The 14,339-nt window shown below is 33.0% G+C and overlaps 1 protein-coding gene and 1 long non-coding RNA gene across 7 annotated transcripts; one reads left to right on the top strand and one right to left on the bottom strand.

Moving 5' to 3' along the window:
* The first annotated feature begins 1,933 nt into the window (after positions 1-1,933).
* ADT2 (arogenate dehydratase 2) lies at positions 1,934-6,868 on the top strand. Of its 6 annotated transcripts, none has more exons than XM_028238891.2 (12): positions 1,934-2,284; positions 2,371-2,438; positions 2,557-2,649; positions 3,738-3,938; positions 4,016-4,096; positions 4,341-4,436; positions 4,522-4,599; positions 4,741-4,830; positions 5,410-5,477; positions 5,600-5,681; positions 5,764-5,841; positions 6,600-6,868. In XM_028238891.2, exons 1-11 carry the CDS (start codon positions 1,999-2,001, stop codon positions 5,821-5,823), a joined length of 1,203 nt encoding a protein of 400 aa, XP_028094692.2. In that variant the 5' UTR covers positions 1,934-1,998; the 3' UTR covers positions 5,824-5,841; positions 6,600-6,868. The 6 variants fall into 6 exon arrangements, 5 of the variants coding, with proteins under 5 accessions (XP_028094692.2, XP_028094691.2, XP_028094693.2 ...); XM_028238890.2 differs by lacking the exon at positions 6,600-6,868 and adding an exon at positions 5,986-6,211; XR_014350433.1 differs by having other exon boundaries at positions 1,935-2,284; positions 4,751-4,829; positions 6,509-6,868.
* Positions 6,869-7,631: 763 nt separating this feature from the next.
* LOC114294736 (uncharacterized) lies at positions 7,632-11,980 on the bottom strand. Its single transcript, XR_014350439.1, has 3 exons — positions 11,809-11,980; positions 8,445-8,875; positions 7,632-8,093 (listed from the first exon to the last, which is right to left on the bottom strand). It is a non-coding gene; the product is annotated as an uncharacterized LOC114294736 (long non-coding RNA).
* Positions 11,981-14,339: the final 2,359 nt, after the last annotated feature.

Below are 14,339 nucleotides of genomic sequence, written 5' to 3'. Positions count from 1 at the left end.
AAGCTAAAAAAATTATATCTATTCTTAAAGATCTTTCTAACTATATCTATTATATTATATAAAATATATTTTTTATTATTATTAATTTTTTTCAAATCTCCCCACTGTTGATGTTTTTGGATTTATAAAATGTTTTACTTTTCAAATTTTGAATGCAATTATAATTATAATCTAATTTTTCTCCAAAAAAACAAGCCTATACGCAAAAATCGTGTGTGTGTGTGTGTGTGTGTGTGTGTGTGTGTGTGTGAGAGAGACACAAGATTGAGTTGGAAGTGTTTGGATTTTTTGTGGCTATTTAAGTTTGTTCTTACAACTTATTCCGTTTTGTGGGGTTGTACATTCAAGTGGTAGTACATTCATCAACCTTCGGATGTGGGCCCCTTTGCCCACTCCATGCATAGTAGCTATGGGCTTGTGGGCCGGTGTGTCTCTTCCATCATCAACTAGCTTCCAATGCAAATATCTTTCTAATTGTCTTCTTTCAAATGGTTCATGGGCTGGACCCATGTCTTTACAAAACACATGTCCATCAAAATTTTCTTAATTCACCTTACCTTAAAAAACTTATCAATACTTAGTCCCAAAAATTATATTCATTTTTCAAACTTAATGATACAATTGTCTATTAGAATATATAAAGCAAACTCTCTCTTATATTTTTCTTTAATTATTAATTAATCATCCCACTTACACATCATTATATCTAGAAAATGAGCTTGTACATAATTTTTCATTTAATTATACAAGGCCCAACTTCAAATTTTTTGAATCGTTTATTTTGTAAGATTTGTTAAAAGATAATTTATGACCAAATAAAATTGGTCAGATGACTTATTTTGAAAATTATATTTATTATTTAATTTTATAAGATATTTATAATCTAATTATGCGATTAAAAATTAATTTAGCAAAAATAAACACCAAAAAATGTTTTTTAATTTTTAAAAACTGATTTTGCACGCAAGAAAAATAACCATACCAAACAAAATTTACAGTAAAAATTCAATACACTTGATATTTTTTACCATATGTGGAGTAGATTAAAGTGATTATTTCAATTTTATTTATTTCTTTGTTTTTATAAAGATGACCATTAAATATTGCTTTCATATGAAAGTAATAAAACATACAATAATATTACATACTTACAATTTTTATTTTGAATTTTATTCAAAAATATCATGAAACTTATTCATAAATCTCTCCATTTACTTATATTTCATTTAGTATAAATTATTTTCTTATTTTTCAAGAAGTTCTGTTGGTAACATAATCACCAAAATACTCATAATAATAATATTTACATTGACAACGTGAATGTTCACATTGCCAGTGTAAATATTCACACCGTCAATGTGAACATTCACACGTCAATATGACTATTCACATTAGTTACTAGCCGTTCAAAAAATATTTATAAGAATAAAATTGTTCATAAAATATTTTAAATATGATAATTAGAATTTGGTAAATCAAATATTCAAATAAAATGACTTATGAAAATATAAGAATATATTATAGACTAATTGAAATACAAGTACTTGAAAAAATAAATCTCCTAAATATCAATATGTGATTTCTAACTATTTTTTAAGAGTAATATTAGAAATTCTAAAAATTCTACCAAAATTTCTATCAAATATCTCATATAGGTGTGACACTCATACAATATAGATCATGTGTGAGTCCTACACCCAAATAAGACATTTAGTAAAAATTTTGGTATAATTTTTAGGGTATTTAACATTTTTTATTTTTTAATGGTGCTATCTAAAAATAAAAATAAAAAAACTATTTTTTAATGTTTGGTGACCAATCAACTAGAAAATTGGGGAAAATGACTAATTTTAAAATTAGGAAATTTATTTGTTTATTCAATATTTTTATGAAAAAAAATTCGATAATAAATAAATAAATAAATAAAATTCGGAGCAAACAAACAACCCATTATACAGCTGTTTAAACCGCCACTCTCTCGACGAAGCTCGGCCAACAATGGCGGCGACCACCACATCACGAGCCCCGGCGACTCCTCTTCGCAACCGAATCAATCCCAAACCCTGGCGGTCCGACCAAAGAGTGATCTCAAACTTCAACCCTACGATACCTCGCTCCGAGCGGCGTCGTACTTTGGCCGTTCTGGCTACTCTCCGGCGAGACAACAGAGACGACGAATCACACAACGCCATTGAAGGCAAGAACAAGAACTCCATAGAGCTTCAGAGTCTTCTCGAAGACTTTCCATACGAATTGAACTCCAAAGACTCGAATTCACTTCCAAGTAATGACCTTTTAGATCTCCCCTGTGATCGAATTTTCAATTGAACTTTCTTTTTTAGGGTTTTGAATGTGATCTTTGAATTGCAGGGCCTTTAACTTCGACCTATTTCTCGAATTCCGTCTCTGATGGCTCTCGCCTTCGTGTTGCTTACCAGGTTTGTCATTTATTACTTGAATTTGTGTTACAGATCACATGCACTTGATTTTGATTCGTGATTTCACTACTAAAGTTGTGTTTTTTTTACTATTATTTGTTCCTTATTGCATATATAGGGGGTTCATGGGGCATACAGTGAGACTGCGGCCGAGAAGGCATATCCCAATTGCGAAGCAGTTCCTTGCGAACAGTTCGATACTGCTTTCGAAGTAAGGGCTATAAGCATTTGATTACAATTTGTAATACTGATTGTGCATGAAATATGGATTTGTATGCCTTGAATTGTGTGTGTGGTTTGCTTTGCTAATTTTTAACGGTATTTTCTGCCATTAACGCATATATTTGAGGTTTATAGAGCACAGTAAGGGCAGTTCCATGTGTAAAGTGTATTGCTTGTTGATTGTCTCACCTAATCTTTAGATTGTTAACAGCATAAGTTGATTCAGCTAAGTTTATACTAACTATTTGTTAAGTTTAACGAGTTGCCTAGGGCTTAAAACAAAGTTTCGATCTTTGACTAATGTGAATCCCAGTGTTCAAATAAATTCATTTGAAGTTTTAGGACTGGAACTGCTCCTCTGTCTTAAAAAATTGGTTTTACATTTCTATATTAAGCAGTAACACAGTAGCAATTTCTTAAGCTTGTGCTGGGAGCAATGGAGAAGGAATACTAACTGCTTGACAAGTTCTAAGCTCTTAAGTTGAGCTAGCTAGCCTGAACCATTTTATCCTTTGGGTGTATTACTGTGTGATATTGGACAGTGAAACAGAATTTTATGACACAAATTTGCCAATTTGTATGGCTAACATCTAGAAATAATTTGAATCTACAATGCATTGGGATGAAAGAATTTTTTTTTTTAAGGATTTCGCGTGCAACTTCTGATCTGAGGTTTTGAAGAGGCAAGCAAGGGATGAAATGATTTTCCAAAATTATCAACAGAAGATGCCCTCTTTATCGCATCGTTTTTCTTTGCTTCCGTAAAAATTAAAATGATTCTTACCGTGTGCTATTAAGCCTCCACATCTTGAACTAGTTGAAGTGCTAAGTTCTGCACTTTTCTGTTTCTATGCTTCTCAAGCTCATACGTTTCCATGTTTCATTTTTTTAATACATACAGATACTGTGTGGTAGAGGATTGTGTTGTAAGAAGCATTGTTTGTAACTTCTAGCCATGCTGGGATCATAATTTCAGCTTTTAATACACACAGCTGCCCACATCTTTGTCTTCATTACAGGTCTTCGTTATAGATGGACTAAAAAGGTTTTTATTCTTCTTTGTTATTCCGGTTGCAGGCCGTTGAACGGTGGCTTGTAGATAGAGCAGTTTTACCAATTGAGAATTCCCTGGGGGGAAGCATCCACAGGAATTATGACCTTTTGCTTCGGCACAAGTTGCATATAGTTGGGGAAGTGAAACTTGCAATCAGGCATTGTTTACTGGCTAAGCATGGCGTTAAAGTTCAAGACCTAAAGAGGGTTCTAAGCCATCCACAGGTTTGGTATTATTCTCATAATCGCTTTTATTGCTGTTGTACATCAAGAATTTTATTTGAGGCTTGATAATATTTCAGGCTCTTGCACAGTGTGAGAACACACTAACAAGGTTGGGAATGGTAAGGGAAGCTGTGGATGATACTGCTGGTGCAGCAAAGGTAGGTAAAAATTGGCAGTTAGCCAACTGTTTGTTAGCTTCTCCAGGTCTTGGATACCACCATTGGTAGTCTTGCATAGAAGGCCTCCCAAGCCACTTAACTTGGACTAGCCTGAATGAATATATATGAATCATTTTCTGGTCATAGACTTGTGTTTGTAAAACTTCTCTTGATAATCTCTACACTTTTGGAACTAATTATGGTTTGTCTATGACTGCAACCTAAATTTTCTTCATGTTTATAGTTTGTTGCTTTCCACAAACTAAACGACACAGGAGCAGTTGCTAGCTCTACTGCTGCAAGGATCTACGGAATGAATATACTTGCTGAAGATATTCAGGTTGCTATTACTGGTTTAGTTATGAACTTTCCTTCGTTGTTGATATTATGATTGCATCAAGTCAATAGTGCTTTGTCTTCAATAGGATGACTCCGATAATGTCACTCGATTTCTAGTTCTTGCAAGAGAACCTATAATTCCTGGCACCGATAGGCTATTCAAGGTTAGCCTCTCACTTTACGAATCACTGGTTATTGAGCAAGATAACTTACCATGATTCTATTCCATATCTGCTTTAAAATGTTCAAGTTTCTAAAAATTTTCAGTGGGTATGTTTCACTAACAATTGTTGTTATTCTTTTAGACAAGTATAGTTTTCTCGCTGGAGGAAGGTCCTGGAATGCTTTTCAAGGCACTTGCTGTTTTTGCAATGAGAGACATTAACTTAACTAAGTTATGTTCCTTTCTTGGGAATTTTTGTTGTCTCTTCTTATTGGTTTGATGAAAATAGGAGCTTCTGTTCGTAAAATTTGTGAAAAATGTTGACTAATCAGTTGGTGGGGACAAATTAGAATAATGTGTTCCACCCCAAAACATAAACAAAGACAAGGAAATCTAAAAGAGACTCTCTACAAGACCCAATATACAAATATCGGATCTGTTTTGAACGGAAATGGATATGATCTAAAAGGGACTCTCTAAAAGACCCGATATACAAATATCAGATCTGTTTTGAACGGAAATAAATATATCCATGAATTTCTTTCTAAAAGAAAGGAATAATTCCACAAAAGACAAAAGAAAGAAGTCGTTTTATGAGGTACAACTATAAATTTTTACAAGGTGCAACTATATCCATGAATTTGTTACGAAATCGACCATAGATCAATTCCCTTTTTTATTTGGGAGTATTGAATACATCCATAATTCTGAGTTTCATGTTACTCCTCCCAAGAGACATGCCAGATCCAGGGCATCCCAATTGGATACAGCCGTGCTGACAGCCTTTGTTGTTTTTTTGTTGTTGAACCAGATTGAAAGTCGTCCACTGCAGAAGCAGGCCTTGCAAATGCTAGACGATAACAATAACGGATTTCCAAAGTAAATATCTTGCCTAATTTGTCTCTTGCATTTTTATACATTTGACACTTTCATAATTGTATTGGTTTCCACACACTGTTTTGCTCTTCTATTTGCTTGATGCATTTGATATACTTATACAGGCACTTCCCTTATCTATTCTATGTGGATTTTGAAGCATCAATGGCTGACCAGAAATCACAGAATGCCCTTGGGCATCTAAAGGTGTAGTCGGTTTTATTATCATTCAGCTTTGAAATATAAATTTTAGCTGTAGATGATATAGGAAGATGTATTCCTTTGGCAGGAGATTGCTACATTCTTGAGAGTGCTGGGGAGTTACCCAGCGGACATTAGCATGTCATGAATGATGCTGAAGCCCTGGGTAAGAATCCAATATTTATCTTCAATTAGGCAAAGTAAATTTTCACAGAGAATCGATTTTGTCATTTTGTATTAGAAAGAAGTTGTGTTAAAATGATTGGAAGTTTTACAAGGCCTGATAACTCTGTAGTACTTATCTAAGCAGATGTATGGCTGTTAGCAATCCATTTAGATATTGAGTCTCCCAAACTTATTTAAAATGATGAGCTCCTTGCCAAGTGACTCCAAAGTTATAGGCTGATTGAGCTTGGCTGAAAAAACTAATGTGCTCCAAGTGAGGATTGTCTTTGGTTTTACCCAGGGCGTGACAAGTGCTCCAACTAATTTTGGTTTTGTAACGAATGTTGATATATTAAAAGCACTTTTCTCTATGAAGCTAAAACTATTGCTAAGCTATAAGGTAAATGAAGCTTTATGTCATAAAAATCGTCCGAGTGTATCTATTGCTAACTGATTTAGGGCAGGAACTAGCTAGAAGAGTATTATATAGTTGACTGGTTGGCTACAACTAATAATCTTTTTGTCTTCCTTTCTGTGTTTTTTGGATTACATTTCTAGACATCTGTAACCTGTTTTTGCAAGTTGTGCGTAATGTGTAACTTTTGATCGTAAAGCTGTCCGAATGAGTAACTTGTAAAGTTTTGTTTTTGTCTTTTTGTTTTTATTAGATTTTGTGATAATGCTGGGCTCATGGAAGGTTTTTTTGGGCCAAAGAGACATCCTAATTTTGTTTTTGGTCTCAACGACAAATATGTACAGAAATTAGAGATGTTTGTGCACTGCTGGAAGTAGAGATTCTAATCAACATCTCACACCTTAGATGGGTATGTAGATTGTGTTCTCACTGAAACATCAGTCAAAACTAAGGTTGTACTATTCATTGTTCAAGGTGCATTTGTTTTATTGATTTTTCATTTTTCTTCTTCATATTAGATTGTATAAACGAAGGGAAACAAATGTGGGCTCTGTTTTTGTACTAGTAAGCGTGTACTATATGATTACTCTCAAAACAGTTTAGTTTCTCAAAATTCATGCTTCTACATGAGGTATTTTGATGACTTTTGGAAACAAAATTGGTCACGGCAATTAGATTCCCCACCATTTTTGCTCTGATATGCTGAATGAACTTACAAAGCAAACCATCCATAAGTTTTTTTTTGGAATGTGAATAATTATGTTCAACATCCATGTGAACTGTTGAAACTGTCTGCCTAAGGATGATAATGAATAAATAACATCAATATTCACATATATTTTCGTTATAAAATATAGATGTAGCAATTTGTTTTTTATTTTTTTTCTTTAAAAAATAAAAACTAGTTTGACTAAAATAATTAATTTTCCCCAAAACAAATAAATTTATATAAAAATGATGAGTGTTTTTTATTTTTTGTTTTTTCATCAAACTAATTTATAAATTTTTTGACCAAAGAAACAATAATAATAATAAATACTTTTTAAAAACTCAACCGTTCGATAAGAAGATCAAAACATTTGATTCCAATATAACCGTGACTGAGAGTCTCGAGACAAGCCAAAATAACATGTATGTTGTAGCTTATGGTGAAACAACATGAGCTTATTTCAGTTAATTTAAGATCCAATTACAAGTGGAATTGAAAAGGCAGGTTAGTAGGCTTGTTGCTTACAGAAGCTGTTTACCATTGAAAATTCACTTAAATATCTCCTCTTTTTCTCAAATATTACCGTCACGCTCTTGTATACAGGGTACATCTCTCATTTTTTTTCTATTCCTGAATCTCAAAAACTAATAAGGGTAAAAAAGACAACTACACAACAAAAAAGTCATTTTATAACATACTTAAACAAACACTGAACTTAAATTTATAATCCAACTATAAACTATAATCTATTAAGTTAAAATCTACAATCTATTCTAACAGTCACAGAAAAAAAAAGATTTGCAATTCCTGAATCTTTGAACTGACACCAAATGCAATTCAAGATTTTCACTTCATGGCCATGAAGCTTTTTACTAGCCCCAAAATCTCGTTGTGCATCTCGGCAACAACAGATGGATTAACCTGCTCATTCATCGTAGAAAACCACAACCCATCTTCATCTTTCGGTTCACTTTTGCTTTCATACCATCTGCATATAGCTTTCACAATAGCTGCAATGTATAGACCACAATCATAGCCATTCACTTGCTGTGGGGTTTTAGAGTACTCAACATATTTACAAGCGGATGCCATATAGCAATTCTACTAGATAGAAGCATCGAATGAAACTCTGTTACATATTGAGAAAATATATTTAGAAAAGTTCTAAAATTTCAAATATGTAAACTAGATTTATTCTCGTTGTGACCCAAGTTTAAATGTATAATACATTCAAATTCTGAGTACATTTTCTAAGTATTTTTTTTCTTCTAAATACTCTACATTTCTAAATAAAACCCAATTACCTAAATAGCACATGACATTTTCAACTTCATGATCTTTACCATGTTTATATGTGATAGAGACAATTCATGCAAGTAATACAAATTTGTAAAATTTATTAATTTATATAACATTATTCCTAGAAGAATAAAGGATGAATTCGAGGAATTGAGATATAGGGAATATATACATACCATACAGGGATTATTAATTCTATCTTCAAGCCAGCCATAGAAATTGGAGTTGCAATACTTGAAACCTTTAAATAGATGTTCAAGGCTGGTGAGGACAGCTTTGAGAGCATTGTCACGACTCACGTCATCGTTGTTATTGACAGGAAAATTACCAGTTTCTTACTAGAGAGATTAAGGGGTTCTACGAAATCCTTGAGGCTTTCGATGTCTGGCCAGTTTGCTATCCAGAAAGCAATTGAAGGTGAAACCAGTAGGATCTCCTTGGAAGGATAACATGAAGGAAGGTAACTGAAATAAAATTCAATGATGCGATCGTTTAGAAAATATGGACCACTGAGAATGTCCAGATCTGATCGTCTGAGTACAACAACGTTGTAGCTGAGAATCTTCTCATCTGCTGCGGATTTCCTCATCTTGTAGATGTCAATATGTTTACCTAGTGAAATAAGTTGATTTTGGTAAAAAATATGTACAGGGGGAAAAAAAACTGTAGTGGCTGAATTTCATAACTAAATGATTATGGAAGAAGACAAATAAAGCAGATAGTAGTATAGTTTGTTGAAATTTGGCAAGATATCGAAGAGTCAAAATATGCAGATTATAGTCCAACACGATTTTTGCCAAGAGTCCAAGACCATCAATGCCAGTCTTCTCACCTTTGCCTAGGTTCATATTGCAAGATAAATTTCAGCAATAGTATGGACTCCCGACAGCCAAGTACAAAAAAGACTCGAGCTATTTTCTTGCACTTCATAGGAATTTTTGTTGTCTTTTCCAGCAGAACTTTCCTTCTTTTTTTCCCCCTCCTTTTTGATAAGTAAGGTTCAAGGTTTCAACCACAATATTTTAAGATATTTTAAGATTTAGAAAGGATTGAAAGCTTGGCAAGGAACATTTGGAAAGATAAAACAAGAAAAAGGTCATTTTTCTACCTTTTCTTATTGGGGTTTTACCCGGATAACCAATTATCCCGGGGGAAAAAAAAAACTGTACAATTGGACCTTTAAACAGTCTTTTCAACTCCACCTCTTTCCACCATCCCACAAGAAGTGCCCAAATGACCTTTGGCAATCAATTACTTTGGTTGGTGACTACATGTGCCAAAGACAATTTCCACTTGGTGACCCTCCCCTGTGCATTTATGCCATCAATATGACCTGGAAAACCCCAAAATGCACTGAACTTCACCAATACCTCTGCCAATAACACGAGCAAGAAACCCAGGCCTTCCATTTAGTAACTCTTGTTTTCTACCATGACATCTCATACATGATCTTGCCCACTCCTTGTGAAACATCATCAAAATTCCACTCCTGATGTCATGATTATCAACCTAGACAAGAATGGAAGGCAGGTTTTAGGAGGCTAACACTAGAATTAATGGTCCTGTGCCATTTAAAGATTTTTTTTTTTTTTTGACCGAGAGAAAGTAATTGCGGTACCAGAATCGCAAAAGCTTTGTGAGATAAAATGGTGCCTAATGCTTAGGCTAATATTATAGCATGCCAGTGTTCCCATTACTCTAGTAGGGGGAGTTTTCCACACACTACCGTCTACAAAAATGATCCAGTAAGGTTGTTCGCATTAACTAAGTCAATAGGGTTTACAAGTGGACATGAAAGATTTCAATTACCTTTTTTGAAGTTTCAGGAATGTTTAATTGAGAATATACAACTTGTGAAGCTTTCTTTAGTAAGTGTGATAACCTTAACTCCGCCATTGGAAATGCTTAAGGAACCAAATATATGGTTACCTCAGTTTCCTACTTCCTCAACATCATTTCGTTCTTTATCTTATTTTTTTTCTTCTTTTCTTCCAATTATCAATAGTTCTAAATTTCCTAGTGTTAAATTCTTATCCACATTTAGCTGGACTAGAAGAAAACCAGTAATACTATCCCACAAGCCATCCCCAACCAAATTTTAATCACCCTTACAAATCTACAACCTACATTAGCAATGCTCACAATTATTACATTGGACTCTGAAATATTTGGCATCAATGTTAACTAACATTCCTTTGATTCAGTTTCAGATGAACTTCCCTACACTAACGAATATTGGCACTAACCAACAAAGTTGTGTGGTTATTGTCCATGCCTAAAACAGCAAGAGCATCTAAATAAATCTCATTGTCAAAAAATTCCCAAGGTCATAAGGATTTAATACAGCTTATGAACTTGTTTTGCAAAATTAACATACCAAATTTATCAATGTTCTGGAAACTTTTTAAACAATTTGCCATTAGTTTGACAGGATTTCTAAATATTGCATTTTCCTCACAATAACTCACAATCATCAAAGTCAGTGCTACTATTAGACAAAAAGAAAACCCATCTTGGCCCAACCTGTTAGGGTTCTAGAATAAAAAAAGCCACTGCCTCTAGACCTAGCGAGAGGCATAAATCAAGAGCCTACCATCCCCAATATATATATGCATATATTCTTTATGAAATTTTTTTTCTGCAGCATAAATATAAAGTAGTTCAAAACTTCAATGGAAAGTTAAACCTAGTTGCGAATGATGGTGAGGCATGCGACCAACTAGATGGGTCTCTAAACATATACTCTCAAATTTCTGGTGAAAAAAATCCAAATCATCCAAATAATATATAAATTTACGCTCTGTTTGATCATTCAAACAGTTGAAAGTAGTAGAATAAAAAGGAATCGATTAGAAATGGATTGATAACCAAACACACATACAGCTAGTTTCTGCTCCTTTTTCCGACAATTTCTTAGCATCCAAACAGAACGAAGAAAAGAATTAGGTAACTTTTTCCTGTTTGAATTAAAGCCAGGAATCACAAGAGTGCTGCCAGAAATCGCGGCTCCTTTATGCGTTAGTGCATTCCCATGCATTGCCAAGTCTTATGCTTTGCTAATGCTATAATATGTCAACATCATTAAATTCAACTGTAATGTCTCTCTAATTTGGTTTTCTCAATAAAATCATACAATCACACATACTTAAAAAAATAACAATACAACCACAAGCCCAGAAACAAATCACAAACCATGAAAACTAGTATTACCAAAAAAATTGTTTGGGTTTACAGACATCCATTGACTATCAGATACATCAGCTACATGTGAGCCCTATATAATGAAAAATTATTTGTTGGTGGCCAATCACAATTCACCATGCCGCTCATGTTGCCAATCACCCAACACAAACATGCCAACAAACAAAATACGACCAAACAAAATACGACCAAATACGTGAAGTAGCTTCTCTGAATCAACAAACAAAATACGACCCAGAATAACAAACTCAACAAAGGATCAAAACTCAATCTTAGAGGGTGGACCACTAAAACTCCGTCACAGAAATACAATCTTGAGAGAGAGAGAGAGAGAGAGAGCGCACCATCTTTGTCGGCAAGAAGACCACATAGCTGTACAGAGAGTCGGTGAGATCATGAGAGAGAGAGAGCTAGGATTTTCAAAGAGACGAAATCGATTAGATATGATCAATTTTGTTGATAATGGAAGAGAGACTGGTTTTTGGGCAGAGAGAATTTAGAGAGAAAACTGATATTTTGGGAAGATGGTAAAAAGCGATTTTTTGATTTTTAACTAAGTTTTTGAATTTTTTAGACAAATGATTTGGGAAGTTGATAAAAAGTGACTTTTGATTTTTTTTATTAATATTTGTTTATAATGTCAAATCATAATAAAATAATCAAAGTATCCCTAGCCAATTGAAAAATTACACATTTTCACCCTTTCATTTTCCATCTATGGAGGGTAATTTTGTAATTTTTCTTTTGGCTTATAACCAACATCCCAAATCAATTTATGGCAAAAAAAAAAGTCACTTTTTGCGTTTTTGCGTTTTGCCAAAACGTCACTTATAACTTTCTTTCCAAATTGAGCCTTTGTAAGTCGGCTGGCGTTTTCTTGTTCCAAAAAAAGAAAAAAAGATGATGGTTTTGATCCGACGGTGAATAATGATCTAAATACGTTACATCCATCGGTCAAAAATAAGCAATTCAACAACGTTATCTAATTGAAAAAAAACATAATCAAAAGTAACCTAGGAAAATGTTTGCACCCTTGGGAATGACCCCACATCTTCAAAGGGATTTTGGGCATTTATATATGTGTGAGACTCATTTATGTATGTGTAGAATTCATATTATGAGTGATTTAGATTTGTGAGATCATGTAAAAATGAAAATCTCAATCATTACTCTTTATGTATATTTGATAAAATTAATTTTTTATACCGTTGATCTTCATTACAAAATTTATGTAATAAGCCGTTAAATTATAACCTTAAAATAGGATTCATAAAATATAATATTGAAAAACAATAATAGGAAGAAAATTTATTCTCAATATAATAACTTAAATAAGTTTTAAACTGACCATCCTTTTTGTTTCTTTGGACATAAATTCCACTAACTTATATTACTTTTACAATCAATAAAAATAAAAGTAAAACACCACTTGTATTTCATTACTGCTGATAGAATTCTTCAACTTGCTCATAACAATCCTGAAATAATATACAAGTCAAAATATTAATTGTCTTTGATATATATATATATATATATTATTAATCATCAATAGATTAATACTTTCAATTGAATGTCAATAAAAAAGTAAAAAGGGATTTATGTATGTTCTTACGTAGCACAATCACAAGCAGTAGCACAAAGAAGACAATCATAATCCCCCCTCTAGGATTGAAATTCTGACGTTGCACAAAAAAATGTTGGAAAATTTCAAAACTCAATTCGCACAAAGCTGGTTTCAGAATAAAATTAACCAAAATTTCCTTTGCAGCCTCTCCGATTGCACTGGCCATATTTGGATCGAGCTCGAACTTAAGCTAGAAAGAGCCTCTTTATATGAGTGGTGTAATAAAAGAGTGGTATTTATCGAACTTATAAAGAGAGGATGTAATCGAGCTCGAACTTAAGCTAGAAAGAGCCTCTATACGTGGCATTACGTGGCATTATTTTAATGGAAGGAAAGGAAATTGAACAATTCGGCATTATTTATTGAACAATTCGGCATTATTTTAATGGGGCATTATTTTAATGGAAGGAAATTGAACAATTCGGCATTATTTTATCCATTGAATAATTCATTGACTGAAGTCCATTGGCGTGGCGCGTGGCAAAGGAAATTGAGACCGCACCATATGAAGGAAATAAAAATACTTGGGTGCACTAAAAAGAGATCACTAGATGGAGTACTAATAATATGGTAATGAGCCCCACTCACTATCTATGTCTTGTTTTTATTTATTTATTTTTTTTTTTTTGTCATTTCCAATGCATTAGTGCTATTAGTGGTGTATCTTTTAGTGGTCTAAATCATTGTTGCTAATAGCACTAATACATTGAAAATGGCAAAAATAAATAAAAATAAATAAAAACAAGACATAGATAGTAAGCGGAGTCCATTGTCACATCATTAGTGCTCCATCTAGTAATCTCTTTTTAGTGCTCTCAAACATTTTTTGCTCTTAGTGATCTAAATCATTGTTGAGGAAGGAAATTGAGATCAATCGGAAGGAATGCCCTGACGCACCGATTTTGGATGGATCAACACTTTTTTACAATTTCTTATACAACAAAATATTCTACGTGGGTGTGTTAATTAATTCAACATTTTTTTTCTTATGTTTACGATGTGGGATTAATATAATTTTTTTTTTTAAAAAAAAACCCTGATTTTGGATGGATTAACACTTTTTTACAATTTCTTATACAACAAAATATTTTACGTGGGTGTTTATTAATTCAACATTTTTTTCTTATATTTTCGATGTGGGATGAATACAAATTTTTTTGAAAAAACATTTGAAAAAAAATTAAAAATTAGTAATAATTTAACAAAATATTTACAAATTTACAAAAAAAAATTATAATTTTAGAAATTTTT

This window comes from Camellia sinensis, chromosome 14 (assembly GCF_055761805.1).
Source record: "Camellia sinensis isolate YWXY chromosome 14, ASM5576180v1, whole genome shotgun sequence".
Classification (NCBI taxonomy): domain Eukaryota; kingdom Viridiplantae; phylum Streptophyta; class Magnoliopsida; order Ericales; family Theaceae; genus Camellia; species Camellia sinensis.
This window is presented reverse-complemented; position numbering and strand designations above follow the sequence as displayed.

What these genes read in the sequence shown, in the direction of transcription:
- ADT2 (XM_028238891.2), top strand. Translation starts at nt 1,999, where the DNA reads ATGGCGGCGACCACCACATCACGAGCCCCGGCGACTCCTCTTCGCAAC. An exon ending in GGGTTCTAAGCCATCCACAG is followed by an intron (nt 3,939 to 4,015) that starts GTTTGGTATTAT and finishes ATAATATTTCAG; the next exon opens with GCTCTTGCACAGTGTGAGAA. An exon ending in ATACTGCTGGTGCAGCAAAG is followed by an intron (nt 4,097 to 4,340) that starts GTAGGTAAAAAT and finishes TCATGTTTATAG; the next exon opens with TTTGTTGCTTTCCACAAACT.